The sequence below is a fragment of the Sceloporus occidentalis genome, unplaced genomic scaffold (assembly GCF_023333645.1).
Source record: "Sceloporus occidentalis isolate IW3139 unplaced genomic scaffold, rSceOcc1.0.p SCAF_4, whole genome shotgun sequence".
NCBI classification, from domain to species: domain Eukaryota; kingdom Metazoa; phylum Chordata; class Lepidosauria; order Squamata; family Phrynosomatidae; genus Sceloporus; species Sceloporus occidentalis.
In genome coordinates, this window is record NW_028316984.1 from 141,698,610 (window position 1) to 141,714,316 (window position 15,707).

Genomic DNA, 15,707 nt, shown 5'->3' on the forward strand with positions numbered 1-15,707 from the left:
TTTAAAAAGGTTTCTCTTGGGCCTAAAATGGACCAAAGTCTCCCTAAAACATGTTGCAAAAGCCTGCCATGCCCCCATGGAGTATTTGAGGCATTTTTGACACCCACAGGGCCATTGGGGGCTCTCATTGTGCTTACCCTAATCTACATAATCATATGTGCAGGAAAGAAGGGAAGGAAAGTTAGGAAAGGGAAAGTCAAGAGTAACAAGAGCTTGATGCCTTTTTATCCCAAAATAGAAGTGACTAAGAACTCCACTGTTTGAAATAATAACTGACCATACATGTATGTGTTTATTGTTATTTCCCTTCTTCCCCCCCCCCCCCGCCCCCATTATAGTCAGTCTATGGAGTCACAGAAGACAGTCAGTCCCAAAGCCCTGTACATATGCCCTCCCAACCAGTTCGAAAAACAACAAAAGATGATGTCCGGAAGCAAGTAAGTAAACTATTATGAAGCACCCCCTGCTATCTTATTCCTTCTTTTTCTGTTTTTATATTACTGTTGGTGGGGCTCAGTTTTAAATTGTTCCTCTATAAAAACAAAACAGATAGGTGAAGAATTCATTAGTTTGGGGGGGGGGGTACATCTGTCAATTATGTTGGGAACCGCCTTGGGAGAAAGGTGGGATATAAATAAATAAATAAATAAATGATTTCACCCAGAAAGTTTGAGGTTGAACATGTGGTTCAATACTGTGAGGTAGGTCAGGCTGAGAGAATCTCATGGGCCCAAGATAGCAAAGTGGGCTGCATGTCTCAGCGAGGACAAGAATCTGGCTATCTGAATTCCCAGTCCATCATTCTTAACCAAAACAATACCCGTGTTCTACTCCTCCATTAGAAGTATATGTTGGAGAAGAAGGGTAAGTGCAGCAGCTCCATCCTTGTTTACAGTGTAATTGTCAGCTATTCCCATTGTGCTCACCATTGTTAGAGGAGTAAGCATTTCTGTACAAGTCTAGGCTCGTAACAACATTTAGATCCCTAGACAGGGCATTCCCAGTTCTGGATGTTAATACATGACAACTGTTAAAAGATTAGGAGAATTTTTATCCTTCTTATCTGAACTGTCAGCCACTGACTAGAGATTCAGATTCATACAAAAATCTATAAGAGCAACAAAGTCAAAATAAAGGAAGATAAGATAAATAGATCACCATAATTACACCATGATTTTCTATTTTAAAAACATTGCAAGCACTGTATCTCTTGGAAGCATACCTGGGAGCATACCTGATATTTCAGAAGTCCCAGAGACACTATGAACTTTACTGCATTGGCCCTGGAACGTTCCAAAATGAAATGTTCTGGGGACGCTCGGTGGCGGGGAACGGATTTTTCCACACAGCAAGAATGGTGCCACTGCTGCCAAGCATCCCCATCCCGTTCCAGATGCGTCCCAGAGGGGGTGATTTTCGGGAACGCTTGAGAAGCGTTCCCTGAAATAGACCCCTGAGGAACACATCCAGAACGGGATGGGGATGCTCGGTGGCAGCGGCAGTGTTCTCGCTGTGCGGTAAAATCCGTTCCCCACTGCCGAACATCCCCAGAATGTTCCATTTTGGAACACTACAGGCCCATTCCAGGGCCAATGCAGTAAAGTTCTATGTTTTAGTTGCTCAAAGCCAGCATTGCCCAGTGCTGTATAAGAGTTCTACAGGTGGAATTCAACTGTACTCAGGACTCATGATTTTGTTGCAGTTTCCCCCCTGAAAATCCATTCCTTGGCTGATGGAAAGCAGTGGGAAGGATGAGAGAAATGCCCCACTGACAGACACAGACCAATAACATTCCCCCCCTAAGAATGATGTCATTGGTCTGTTTTTGGCTATGGGGTATAACAGATATTTCTCTGCTACCACACACTCTCTAGAGTGGCTTCTTTTTTGTGGTGTAATAAGGACTGCGATGCAACCCTATGATGCTGCTTTCTTTAAAAGACATGTGGGCGCTTATATGTCCACACGTCATCTATATGCACTCATGTGGGTAGTGCCACTCAATAATGGCACCACCTGCACATCATAGGGCTTGGGAGCATGCAGTTGGTACGCGCTCCCAAGCCCTACTATCGCCTCCAAGACACCGCTTCCTGGTGGTGTGTACTGGGCCTATAACAGCAAAATTGAATCTTGCTGGAGGGAGATTCGGTCACTACAGGAAATGGAACAGTATACCAACCTCCTCAGCAAACAGCAAAAGACGTACAGTATCTAGGCATAAGGTAGACTTAGCTTTGGTACATCACTAATAGGATGTCGACTAGTGTCTTAAAATGGATAATTTTTTAAGAATCTTAACTCCCCCTCCAGTGACCATGATGACATCATGTCAAAATCTAAATAATGATGCTAAAATTTAAGTGAAGCTTGCTTTATCTAAATAAGGTCCCTCATGTATGTTCATCCTTTTATGTCAGAAACCTTTCTTGCTGTTTGTGTTCAGTTTTTTTTTGCAGGGGTTGTGACCTTCCAAACATACCTGTCACATACACTGAACACAGCAACAGTTTTATTGAGCTTTGTGCCCCTAAATTATTGGGTTTGGGGCTGGCACAGAAAATAAAGCCCCAGCTTTTTTCCCCTGATGTGACTTATACAAATGATAGGCCTTCTGATTGAACAGTCTTGCTAGCTTAACATCTTGCCATTTCTGCCTGCTCACCAGCACTTTGCTGCCTGAGAGTGTCCTCACTGTGAAATCAAAGGCTTTCATGGCCGGCATCCATAGTTTTTTTGTGGGTTTTTCGGGCTATGTGGCCATGTTCTAGAGGAGTTTCTTCCTGACGTTTCGCCAGCATCTGTGGCACAAAAAAACTAAGTTTCCTCACTCTGTTCCATGACTGAACTGCCTCTGAGCCTGGACAAGCAGGGTCCTTAGTTGTGCAGGAAGTCTACGCTACTAAAATAGACTCTCTGCTGCAGATACATGCTCTCCAGGTCATGGTGGATGATGAGGAATTCTAATTACATGCAGGATTGAGACACCTGCTCAGAGTTTATTTGTTGACCACCAAAATTAACAAAGGGAACATATTCTCTTTGTAATCATTTTTACTGTGCTATAAATAAAATGTATCAGTATTACTAAAACAAGATGTCTTAGTTTTAGAGCAATTCAGTTTATTTCAAAGGTACTTGCATGTTTGCAGCCAACATGATCCCAAAGCTCTCTGCATGTATGAACATGTGAACACTTACTGATTTAAAGTGCTGCTACCAGCATGGCAGTGAATAGGAAGGTCTATACTTCCCAAAGACACTCCAAATGTGCATCAGAGTACCCAGGAAGATTTGTAAAGAAGTCAACATTTTTAAGTATGTGATGATGTAAGGCATCTGCACTATAAAAAATAGTATCAAGGACATGATTGTAATAACAACTGTTGTATATTACTGCATGTTTTAGAGCTGTTTTCATTTACTTTCATCAGATAACATTCCTGAATGTGCAGATAGACAGACACTGTTTAAAAATGTCTAAAGTAGCAGAAAGGTAAGCAATCTGATTCAGATTATTGCAGTTGTTGCTATAATGCTGCCCTGCTATTGTGCTGTTTCTCCTTACCAAAGGATTAAATACAGTATATGTAAAAGATAAGGATTTGTACTTATGAGCTGTACTGAGATTTCACATTCCTTGATCTTCCAAACCATGATTTGGGTAATCCAGGATTAAATGTGTGTGCATATGGATTCCCACAGTGTGCTGCCTTAATAGCATACTTTACCGTTTGTCACCTGTTTGGTCCTGGCTTGGAGAGTTTGTTCAAATTACAGTTGACCATTTCAGACCTTAGTGCAAATTGTGACATGACAAAGCAGGAAGTATTCTGTTAAGCCAGTACACAAGGAGAGGAAAGAGCATGCAAAGTCATGATGTAGGTGGGCAGTGGTTTTGGCAGTTGTGGTCTAAAAATACCAGAGTTCTGGTAGCTAGAATTGCCAGGTTGGATGTGGGATAGAGCTCTTGTAATTTTAATCCCAAATTGACTGAGAAACAGAACAAGGCACTGCAATACTCCATGGAGAGGTGCAACAGTACCCATGTTGACTTACCTTAAAAAAATTAATGTTCAGCTGCAGGTGTTCTCTCCAAACATGGCACTTGCCTCCCCAATGGAGAGTGCAGAAAGAGAGCAGAGAAGCAGTAAGCATTACTGGTATCTCTCCACCTCCCTCTCTGCTCTCCACCATGTTACCTTAAAAGCTAGGGGATCATTGGGAGTGCCCACCAGCAGTGTCAGTGTCTCCTTGAAATTTTGGGGAAATTATAGCTCAAAAGGAGGCCTGCAAGAGGAAAAATAACTTCAGGGATCTTTTCACCAATGTATGCTAGTGATAACTGCCAAGAGCACTCCAGTTTCAGTGAATAGAAGAATTTTATTTAGAAATGTGCAAAGGTGCATGCAAACATGAGAAAACCAATGCAACCTTCTGAACAATACAAGGCTCTCAGAAAGGTATGACAGATTGGACAGAGAGGAACCAGGAGTAAAAGAGAGTGATAATTACCATTCCTGAAGATAGGTTCATGGATACTGGCTTAGACAGCATCTGAGGGTTACATAAAGAGAATGAGTGGGACCTTCTGTGCACACACATGGCTAGAACTGGGGCAGATATTTATATCCCATTTCATACCCTTGAATTGCGCTTACCATGTGGTGTAACAAAGGATTTGACAGTTATCCCATGAAAATGACAAAAGAGATCTGGAACAGCTGATGGTTTTAACTCTGGAGTGACAAAACATTGATTTGGTTTTGAGATAATACCTGAATAGTCAAACAGGAAGAGTGAATAGGAACACAACATGAGGTAGAAAGTAGGGTCTCTGACTTCTTTGCGATGAAGTGAATAGGAACACAACATGAAGTAGAAAGTAGGGTCTCTGAGTTCTTTGCGATGAGACTCCCTTTGTCTTCATTGTGAGAAGCAATGCCAAGAGCCAGGGAGGAACAGAGTGATCAGCAAACCCATTTAGATTTATTTTAATCCTCCTATCTCGGTCTCCCGCATGCCCTCAGATCAACATGCCTCCTTCCACAGGTCATTGTGACCTCCCAAAACATGCCCAATACTAGATATTAATTATGAATCCTCATATCCAGTGGGTGGGGTGTAGGATATGCTAAAAACCATGAGCCATTTTAGGAAAGAATGGTTGCAGCTGAAAGTTTAGGTTTGAAAGATAAAGGAAGATAGGTACCTTTGTCCCTCTTCATGGAATATTTGCAGTACCTCATCTTGTTTTTCAATTCATTCAGGATTAAAGTTACAAGAGCCCCAGCCTTTATCCATCCTGGCAACCCTATATGCATGCATGTCTTGTTCCCAATTCTCGAATTGGGGTTTATCAGTTTGTTTGTGTGCCTGTTGATTTATGGTGACCACATTAATTTCTTAGGGTTTTCTTAGGCAAGGAATACTCAGAGGTGGTTTTGCCAGTTCCTTCCTCTGAAATACAGCCTACAGCACCTTGGCAGTCTCCCATCCAAATACTAACCAGGGCTGGCCTTGCTTAACTTACAATGTCAACCATGATCTCATGTCTTTAGGGTGTTTAGGCCCTTTCTCTGTTTGGAGAACAAGCTTTTCATGTTTTCCTTGACCAGCAGAGGGCCTTCTCAAACAGCTTTTAGCAGCACTAAGGTGTGACAAGGAAGACTCACCAACTGTAAACCACAAAGATGCAATTCAAAGCACCTGTATAAAGCAATTTCCAACATCATTATGGGATTATGAGATTAAAAACAAACTTCATCCTTTTTATGTTGAGCCCACTCCAGTCACAGATTTAGTTTAACAGTGAATAAAGTGGCTTAGTTGGACAGAACTAATATTTTATGCAAGAACCTTAATTCTCCCCTCCTTCTCCAGCATGGAAGCAAAGAGGACATCAGAATTAGCCACTTTTCAACCACCCAGAGTTCCTTGTAATATGTGACTGTAGCAGAGGTCTACTTAGTTTGTTAAACAAAGCTTTCTTTAAAAGCCAGGATCATTAACTGTGGTCTGACCCTGGCTTTTAAAAAGCAAAGCCTAATTTAAACCAGGGGTGAGCACAGTACACATCTCCAGAGGTTGTTGAGCTGTAATTCCCATCAGCATAATCAATGGTGAAGAATGTTGAGAGCTGCAGTCCTGCCTCTGGAGGCTCACATTTGTCCACTCCTGGTTGAAACAAACAAGTTCAGATACAAGGAGAAATTCTGCTTACTGTATATATTCATCTATAAGTCTAAAAATTTATGCCCAAAAACTGACCCCAAAATCCCAGGTCAGTTTATTTACAGATCACTGTAGTAATGTGATATCAGGTCTTTCAGATTTCCCCATGCAGTCAGGAGAGGAGTTTCTTTCTCTTTTGAGCCAAACAGAGAATCCTGGGGTGATTGGTTGATATTGCTGTTTGTTTAAGAATCCCTCTCCCACACCCACACCTCACTATCTGGTGCACTGAAGGCTGAAACAAAAGCTGAACGCTGAAGCAAAAAGCCTCAATGAGAGTCCCTCTTGCTGCATGCACACATATACAAGGAGCCTCCCAAGTTTTACCCTCAACCTATCCAAGGGTCATGGCAAAATCCATAATTTTGGCCCCAAAACCTGCCCTCGACTTATACATGAGGTCGACTTATTGTCGAATATACACTGTAGTTTAAAAGAAGTATCAAAAGCTTTTGTCACTACACTAGAGGAGGAAAAGGGAGTGAGCAGAGAACACAAGCCCAAAATTCATACATATAACTCTGAACTGTGCTTTAGTGCAGCTTTCCTCTATCTAGTGCCCCTGTAGTACTGAACTACAGTTTCAAGCATTTTTGAGCATTGGCCATGCTAGCTAGGGCTGAAGAAAGTTGAAATTGAAAATAAAGAGGCAGCTATATTAAAGAAGGCTGGTTTAATGATACATGAGGGTGGGAGGGGGGACCTTGCTGAGTGAATTAGGAGGAGGGGACACTTTAAACAGTCTTCAAGGTCATTAGACCTTAAAGCTGAAATAAAATGCTGAACTCAGCATAGCCAGATCTGTTGATTAGGAGGAAATCATTATTGAACAGTAGCCATTCACAGAGAAACCTCATTTTAATGGCTTATTGTTTTAGCTGGGAATGCAGCAGATTAGCAGATCATAACGCATGGAAACCTCTTTTCTGTGATCTGTGCAGCATTAATTCACCAAAATAAGTTTGCAACACTAATAGAGGAGACCTTGGTTAGAAGACAGCAAAGAAAAGGAAATTGCCACATTAGCAAATCATAATACTGACCTAGTATGCACTGTATGTTTGTGCATGTGTTAAAACGTGTGTGTGTGTGTTTAATTGGAACAACTGCTGTGGACAAAATACTATGCTTTTCAGTTGATTTGGCTGAAGACAGATAATCCTAGCTCCCAAAATTTTGACAGTGGTACGATGAAAACATTGTTGTCCACAGTGTCCTTCCTCATCTCTGAGAGAGAGGATACAAAAACTGATCATTGCCTGTCCCCAAGAAGCCTAACTCTGAGAAGAAAGCTAACAATCTTAACAGAATAGGGTTTGTTTGTTTGTTGACAAAAATCAGTTTTGGTGCTGCCCAATTAACAATGTCCCTCAGTTAATCTTACAATGAAAAATTGCAATGTTAAAAACACACACAACCCCCCCCCCCCGTAAAAACCTAACCATAAAAATGGTCCAGAGTGCACTTTAAAATATTGAACAACATCATAGTATGATCTAAATAAATAAATACCAGCAGTAGCAAAACAAAAAACAGCAATGCTACAAAGCAAAATGGATCTTAAGGAGATCTTAAGTAATGTTGAATTGCTTGAGAAATTGAAAAAGTTTTCACTCAACACTGAAAACCTGCATAATGTAGATGTCAGCAGAGTGTCCCTATGAAAGCATTCAGCAATTTCTACACCACCATACCCTGAGAATTTGAAGGATCATCACCCAGTGGCATCACCCAGGTGCGGAAAGCAGTAGCAGGGGGGCAAACTGCCCCAATGCCCTTGCCCAACCTGATGCCTCGCTTGCCTTCTCCCCCAGTGTCTGCTGTTCAGGGGGGCAGTGCTGCAGCCTTTGCCGGCCACTTGAGATCTGGCATAGCTGCTTAGTCCATTGCTGGGATTGTGGTGCTGCAGCTGCAGATAGCTGTTTGAGGTCTCAGGCTGCTGGGCAAATGAGAAAGTGATACAACACTCTTTTTCGCTTGCCCAGCTGTCATGCCAGTCCCACCCCACCAAGTGTACACCTGCCGGGGTGTATACCCAGTGTGGTCCATTCACACACACACACCACTGCCATCACCAAATTAGTAGTTCTGGGATTCTTTAGAGAACCACACCAATTATAAAGTTGGTATGATTTATGAATTCTCAGCAAACTGATATAAAGCTAAATGAGTTTACAGTGTAGATAAACATGGATGTCAAGGGGAGTGACCAGTGCATATGAGCTCACATTCTTTTCACATGTCCTTAGAATATGTAAAAGGATTCTTAGCCCCCCCTCCCCCCTCAGTATTAATGTATACTGAAAGATACAGGCAACATCTCTGGGTAAGAAATAGGCATCCTGATAGAAGGGTCTGGGAATTTTTCATAAGCTCCCAGTATGGGCAAATTTGTATAGACCTGCCTAAGGGTTTTGTTTTTTTTTTCCAAATCTCATTGTATTTACAGTTTCATTAGAGGACAGTTTGGAGGTTTGGAGGTAGCATTCCCCAGTTGATTGTGTTTTTACAAGCTTCATCATATTTTCCCCCTTGCTTTACTTTGCTGCTTCCCTCTAAAAGTGAAGGCTTTTTCCTCTTCCAACTCCTGAGCCACAGTGGTCATGAAATGCAATTAATGAAATGAAATAAGACAAGGAGGGGCTAAAGGCCCTGCGGCTTTATTGCTGGAACCTGAATTGGCTATGAAACATTGTGATTCTAATTTCTTGTGATGTAACAGTGACCTTCTTGTGACAGTGTCAAGAGAAAACATGTTCTCACCACCAGCTACAGCATTTCTGATTTTCAGGATGCATCTGCACTACATAGGATAGCCAGGGCAAGGCAAAATTTAAGTGACAGTGTTGGGAACCTTGATTCTCCTTACGTTTCTGTAAGGCTTGCACACAATCAACAACAAAAGTGGTAAATCATGTGTAGAAAGATATTCCTTTAATACATTACAATGAACGCTCACATTTCAGAAAACATCACCTTTCATAGATGGGTGATGATAATAATAATAATAATTATTATTATTATTATTATTATTATTATTATTTGTATACCGCCCTATGGCAAACCAATCCGGGCGGTTGACAACAGTAAAATATAAAATATAACATTTAAAAACACTTTATCCCTCCCCCCCTTAAGACAGTATTAAACAGTATAACATATTAAAAAACACAATATCAAAGCATAAAAACAACAATTAAAAATTAAAAACCCTGATATCCCTCTGTTGATCCTCAACCATCACTAAGATGGAGCCACAGGAGGAATGAGGGAATCAGGGAACCTGGGCTGGGATGGTTAATCTGGAAAGGCCTGCCGGAAGAGATCCGTCTTGACTGCTTTTTTAAAGCTGTCTAATGATGTTATCTGACGGATCTCATTTGGCAGGTCGTTCCAGAGTTTGGGGGCGACAGCAGAGAATGCCCTCTGGGAGGTCGCCGCAAGCCTAGATTTTAGAGGCTGCAGTAAGTTCCTCCCAGAGGACCGGAGAGCGTGGGGAGGATTGTACGGGAGGAGGCGGTCCCTGAGATAGCTTGGACCCAAGCCATTTAGGGCTTTAAAGGTGATAACCAACACCTTGTACTGGGCCCGGAAGCTGATAGGCAGCCAGTGGAGGGACCTCAAAACCGGAGTAATGTGGTCCCTCCTAGATGTTCCTGAGACAAGCCTGGCTGCCATGTTTTGAACCAGCTGTAATTTCCGAGTCAAGCACAGGGGTAGCCCCATGTAGAGTGCATTACAGAAGTCAAGGTGTGAGGTTACCAGCGCGTGCACAAGCGTCTCGAGATCCCTTACTTCGAGAAAAGGGCGCAGCTGGCGTATCAGCCGAAGCTGATAACAGGCACTCCTGACCGTCACATTTACCTGATTTGTCATCAGGAGCGACGAGTCAAGGAGCACCCCCAGACTGCGAACACAGTCACTGGAGGAGAGTGTGACCCCATCCAGGACTGGAGGTTGCAACCCAATTCTTGGTTTCGGAGCCGCTACCATGAGCACCTCCGTCTTGTCTGGATTCAGTTTCAATCTGTTTTTCCTCATCCAGCCCATTACTGCCTGAAGACATTCATTGAGAGAAGAGATGCCATCGGAATTCGAGGCCGACGAACGAGATACGGAGAAATAGATTTGGGTGTCATCAGCGTACTGATAACACCCAGCACCATGACTCCGTATTATCTCACCCAGCGGCTTCATAGGGATGTTAAATAACATCGGGGACAAAATAGCCCCCTGAGGAACCCCACAAGTGAGGTACCTCTTACTGGAGCTACAGTCCCCAAGTAGCACCCTCTGAGACCTGCCCGAGAGGAAGGACCGGAACCACTGCAAAGCACACTGAACTGAGTATCAGCATTTCCCCATGCTCTTCTGAGTTTTCAAATGTTTGCATAATTCGTCCAAGAATGTCACTCTTTACACATTTCAGGCATTCACTGTTAAAAGGTATTCAGAATTCGGTTTGAATAAATATATTGCTCTCAAATGTAACTTGATGTTTTATTTATTTTATGTTTATTCATTACATTTCTGGCCTTCCTTTTCTCCAATAAACTCAAGACAGATATAACTCTGCTAGTCTCCATTTTATCCTCATACCAACCCTGTGAACAATTTGAAAGAGAGTGGTCACCCAGTAGGTTTTTAGGCTCTGTGGGGATCTCCCAAATCTCTACTTGACACTAATTATATGTAAAGAATTAATTTATTTGTCCAGTTTTAACATGAATTTTTATCTTAAAACCTCACACACTCTGGATATCATTTTCCCAAAAAGCATGAGGCAGTGGCTTATGCCCCAAGAGAATGAACTAATGACATGTAACCTAGCCATGGGAATAGTCACTGAAGACACTGTTTCAATGAGAAATCTTCTGTATGCAGTGACTATTTAAAGGAGAATATTAGCCAACACTAACCAAATAATTAAACAAGTGCTTTTGTGTGATTGATTTCTGGGAGAGTAAAGGACTGCTTAAACAAATCATAAATTCTCAGACCAAACTCTCTCCAGTAGAAATCGATGGCACTTAAAAGTGCTTAATTTTGACTGAAATATATCCACTAAATTGGTTTGATAATAATTTGTGTCACTCATAATCAATTACCTCATCACATTGCTGTGTAGTTGTTTTTACAAAACTGAAGACGTTACATTCACGTGGTACACAATATAAGACTTGTTCTTTCCCCCTCAGTCTCATAAAGGCAACATAATATAAAATAGAAGCATTGATTGCATAGTCCATAGAAATCAGCCTTTATATTTCAGCTTTTACGTACTACAATAGACAGGCTGCTAGAGGTTTGTACAGATTTCTTTTTTGCTGTACACCCACTCCCCCATGGCATGACCGGTGCCCATGATGTCTGGGATTATGGGAGTTGTAGTGATGAAAGTGACATTTTTGTACAAGCTCTATGTAAAAATTGTGGTTTAAATGTAAATGTTTCAGTTAATATATAGTAAGAATATACCCAGGAATTTATGTATAATGTATAAACATGGCCCCTCGCCCCTTCTTTTTTTCTCTCCTGTTAACAGTTTAATTACTTACTCAGATCAGTATATTGACTATGATCCTTTTATAACTCCTGCGGAACCTTCCAACCCTTGGATAAATGATGACGCTGTGTTTTGGGACTTAGAAACAAGGTAGGAAATTGACATTTTAAAAGTGAACTTTTTGTTCTTCTAAAACACTGCCTTATTCCCATGCGCCTGGTGGCGCAGTGGTTAAATGCATGTACTGCAGCCATTCACTCAAAACCACAAGGTTGCGAGTTCAAGACCAGCAAAAGGGCCCAAGCTCGACTCAGGCTTGCATCCTTCCGAGGTCGCTAAAATGAGTACCCAGACTGTTGGGGGCAAATTAGCTTACTTGCTAATTAGCTTACTTGCTGTTCACCGCTATGATCTTTGGAATAGCGGTATATAAATAAAACAAATTATTATTATTATTTATTATTATTATTATTAAAATCAAACCAGCCTATCATATATACAAACCAACCTACACATATAAGTCTAAAAATCTATGCCCCAAAATTGACCCCAAAATCGCAGGTCGACTTATTTATGGGTCATTGTGGTAATGTGATATTAGCTCTTTCAGATTTCCCCATGCAGGCAGGAGATCAGTCCTGGGTGACTGATTGATATTGCTGTTTGTTTAAGAATCCCTCTCCTGTCTGCTCACCTGAAACGAAAGCTGAACGCTGAAGCAAAAAGCCTGAGTGAGAGCCCCTCTTGCTGCACACACACATACACACACACAGAAGGAGCCTCCAGGTTTTACCCTTGAGGTCATGTCCAAATCCATACTTTTGGTCTCCAACCTTTCCTTGGCTTATACATGAGGTCCACTTACAGTTGAGTATACACGGTATAAATTATTATTATATAAAAAGAAAGAGACCAGTAAGATCCTTTCAAATCTGGAATGCCTTTGGCTTCACCCTTGCTCCAAACCTCTCTCCAGACATTCATTCTGATGTATCATTATAGTAGTTGTGGCATCACATCCATATGTGGTGTTTTAGAAAGCAATGGAGGTCAGATCCCATACTTGATGTATGGAACACACTGTGAGTATTGGTACCTGAAAGTGCAATCCTGTACATCAGAGTGGGAAACATTTCACCTGATGTTTGGATTCCAATTTTGGGAAGATCTCAAAGGCCCCATTACAGGAATGGAGGGGAGTGAAGGGCACTGGACAGAACCAAAGTGAAGTGGGCAGAACCAGGTGTAATTCTTATCTAGTTGGACATTTTCTAAACAAATATACAAAGCACAGCTGAGTTATAACTCTATCTTCTCAGGAGCAATTTCCTCCCAGTACTATCTGCTGGTTTATGTTGAGTTCCATGCAATAATTTTTCATTGCACAAAGGTTGCTTAGTAGGGATGTAATTCTCTGACTTTCTTTTTGAAGGAAGCAAACAGTAATTTTAGCAATTTTCTTCCTGCTGCAAGGAAGTCTCCAAAAACTGTTCCATTTTGAAGACCATTTGCAGTTCAGGAGTTACTCTGTGCAGACTCCATATGTGGTAGTTTTCTGCAGAGAATAGGAATTTCTGCACTGGAAACAACTTTTTCGGCTCAGGTGATAATATTTCTATCTGTGTAAAACAACCACATGCAAATTTTACACAAAATATGTCCCTGAACAACAGCATTTTCTGTGCCAGAAACATCATTTTCTGTGCAGAAGATAATATTCTTACGTGTGCAAAACAACCACATGCAAATTTTGCACAGAATAGGTCCCTGAACAGCATTTTCTGTGCAGAAAATAAAATTTCTATGTGTGCAAATAACCACGTACAAAATTTGCACAGAATAAGTCCCTGAACAACATTATTTTCTGTACCAGAAAAAGCCTTTTGTGTGGAGAAAATAATATTTCTATTATAATTATTTAAATGCACAATTATAGTAATACAATTATTATAATAATAATGTGATGCTTTCTACTGACGATAACCACATGCAAATTTTGCACAGAACTGCAAAAATTATTGTCAGTCCATGATTCTTCTCATTTGTGGTTCTCAGCACTGAAGAAACACTTTTTAAAAACCATTTTTCACATCTTTTTGAATGTTCTTTCCATTCTTATTGCTTAGTTTCACACAACAGCTTTCCTGCCTGCAAAGCAGAGCTCAGTTACACACAGGCTATTTAAGGTTTGTTGGTCTGGGCAAGTTTCACTTTTATATAGGCTATTGAAACTTTTTTAAATATAGTGGCTGTATGGCTGTAAAAATTCTTAGAATTTTTAACCAAAAAGGCAGCTTTTCTAAACTCTTCCCCCAAAATCTGCTGGGTTCATGCCAGCAGAGTGGACGTATCAGTCTTTCTCTAACAGACTTTAAAATGTGTCTGAAGAAATTGATTCAGATCCATAAAAATCATGGTAAAATACATCAGTTAGCCATTAAATTCACCCCTCCATTCGTTTTTATAAATATATCATGAGAAGTCTACTGGAAAAAGTGGTCCATCTGCGAATAATATGATCTATATCACTGTTAGTATTTCTTAAAAAATCATCAAGAGGATATTTAAATTTATTCTTTCTTTTTTAAAAAAAATCACAATTTACTATTAGTTAAAGATTAAAGTAGTTAATCCAAATATTGAGGGAAAGGATTTTACTGTCTTGGATACAGAACAGAATCTTTGAAATTTTAAACAAGTGTTTCTGTTGAATATCAGCTTTGTATCCATATACGCACAAAACCACTTATCTTTTTCTGACATATTGACAGGATAGCAAATCACCTGTTTGCATATATGTACATATTTCTCTATTTTCTGAATCCAGAGGTATGCATGCATTTTCCATAGCTTAATTTAAATTGTGACTACTCACCAAACACCTTTGCTGAGCTTTCTGAATTAAGATATTGCAGAGAAATGCTTAAAGATTGCTTAAGGAGGTACAGGCTGATACTTCTCTTTCTTCTGTATCCTTTTAATAGCAAAGAGCCTTCTCAGCATCGTGTCAAAAGATGGGGTTTCTCTATAGATGAAGTGTTGAAAGATCCAGTGGGACGTGACCAATTTCTTCGGTTTTTGGAATCAGAGTTCAGTTCTGAAAACCTCAGGTAAAAGTTCTTGAGACAAACTAAAGATTTAGCACTCACCAAATTACAGTAGGGGCAAAATTAACTGATGTCAGCAGTTAAAGAATGAGTGTGAGATGGGAGATGCTAGACCAAAAAGTGTAAATTAACATGGCAACTAAGCTAGTCCCGTGTAGCAGGGAGATTAATAATAGCCACTAAGGGATTTGCTAAAACCCTTGTTAAAGATATACTTGTATCATTTTTTTTACAAAAATCAGTTGTTTTCCCATTCAGAAGAATGTAGCTTTAGATGGTCCAAGAAGATTCACATAGGGGTCAAACAGACCAGGCAGCTTGGAGAGTCCAGAGGCTGCTCCAGCCCGAATTGACCCCTGGTCAATGTGGGATCATGGTAACCAAATGCCGCAGTTTCAAGGCCAGCTGCTGCTGCTAACCAGAGTGAATCGCCAGCAAGAAACGGGTTTTCCCCACTCCTTTAATGTCAGGCTTTTAGGCCACGTTAGCCAGCCTAAGAGCAGCTTCCAGCCAAACCAGGGGCATGCATCATCTGCACACCATGCCCCCAAATTGGCCCAAAGGCAGTGCTTTTTGCCCATCTGTTTCAAGCCATAGTGATTCTTTTAATCATGTGAGAATCTGATAGTTCACAATTCCCATCACATGTTGGCTTTCCCCATTATATCAATAGTCTCCAGTAAAACAGTAGGAAAGATTCATATGGTAAGTTTGTCAGTGCCTTAATGGTTCATGCATAGTCCTTGTTTGATGTCAGCCCAAGGGTTAACTGGGAAAATGTGTTTAAGGTATCCGGCAATGTGCCTGAACAAATTTAGAAAACTTCAATCTGACAAACTCCCATAATGCATTCTCAGCTA

The 15,707-nt window shown here is 40.9% G+C and overlaps 1 protein-coding gene across 4 annotated transcripts in view; it reads left to right on the forward strand.

The window, feature by feature from the left end:
• RGS6 (regulator of G protein signaling 6) overlaps positions 1-15,707 on the forward strand; it is a 325,966-nt gene that overhangs the window by 257,136 nt on the left and 53,123 nt on the right. For all 4 annotated transcript variants that reach the window (XR_016280962.1, XM_089521809.1, XM_089521807.1 and 1 more), the window contains exons 11-14: positions 339-437; positions 3,435-3,496; positions 11,780-11,890; positions 14,725-14,850. Coding sequence is in view for 3 of the 4 variants with exons in the window: in XM_089521809.1 (XP_089377935.1) it covers positions 339-437; positions 3,435-3,496; positions 11,780-11,890; positions 14,725-14,850 (398 nt within the window). In the remaining variant the exon portion in view is untranslated. The remainder of the gene's footprint in view (positions 1-338; positions 438-3,434; positions 3,497-11,779; positions 11,891-14,724; positions 14,851-15,707) is intronic.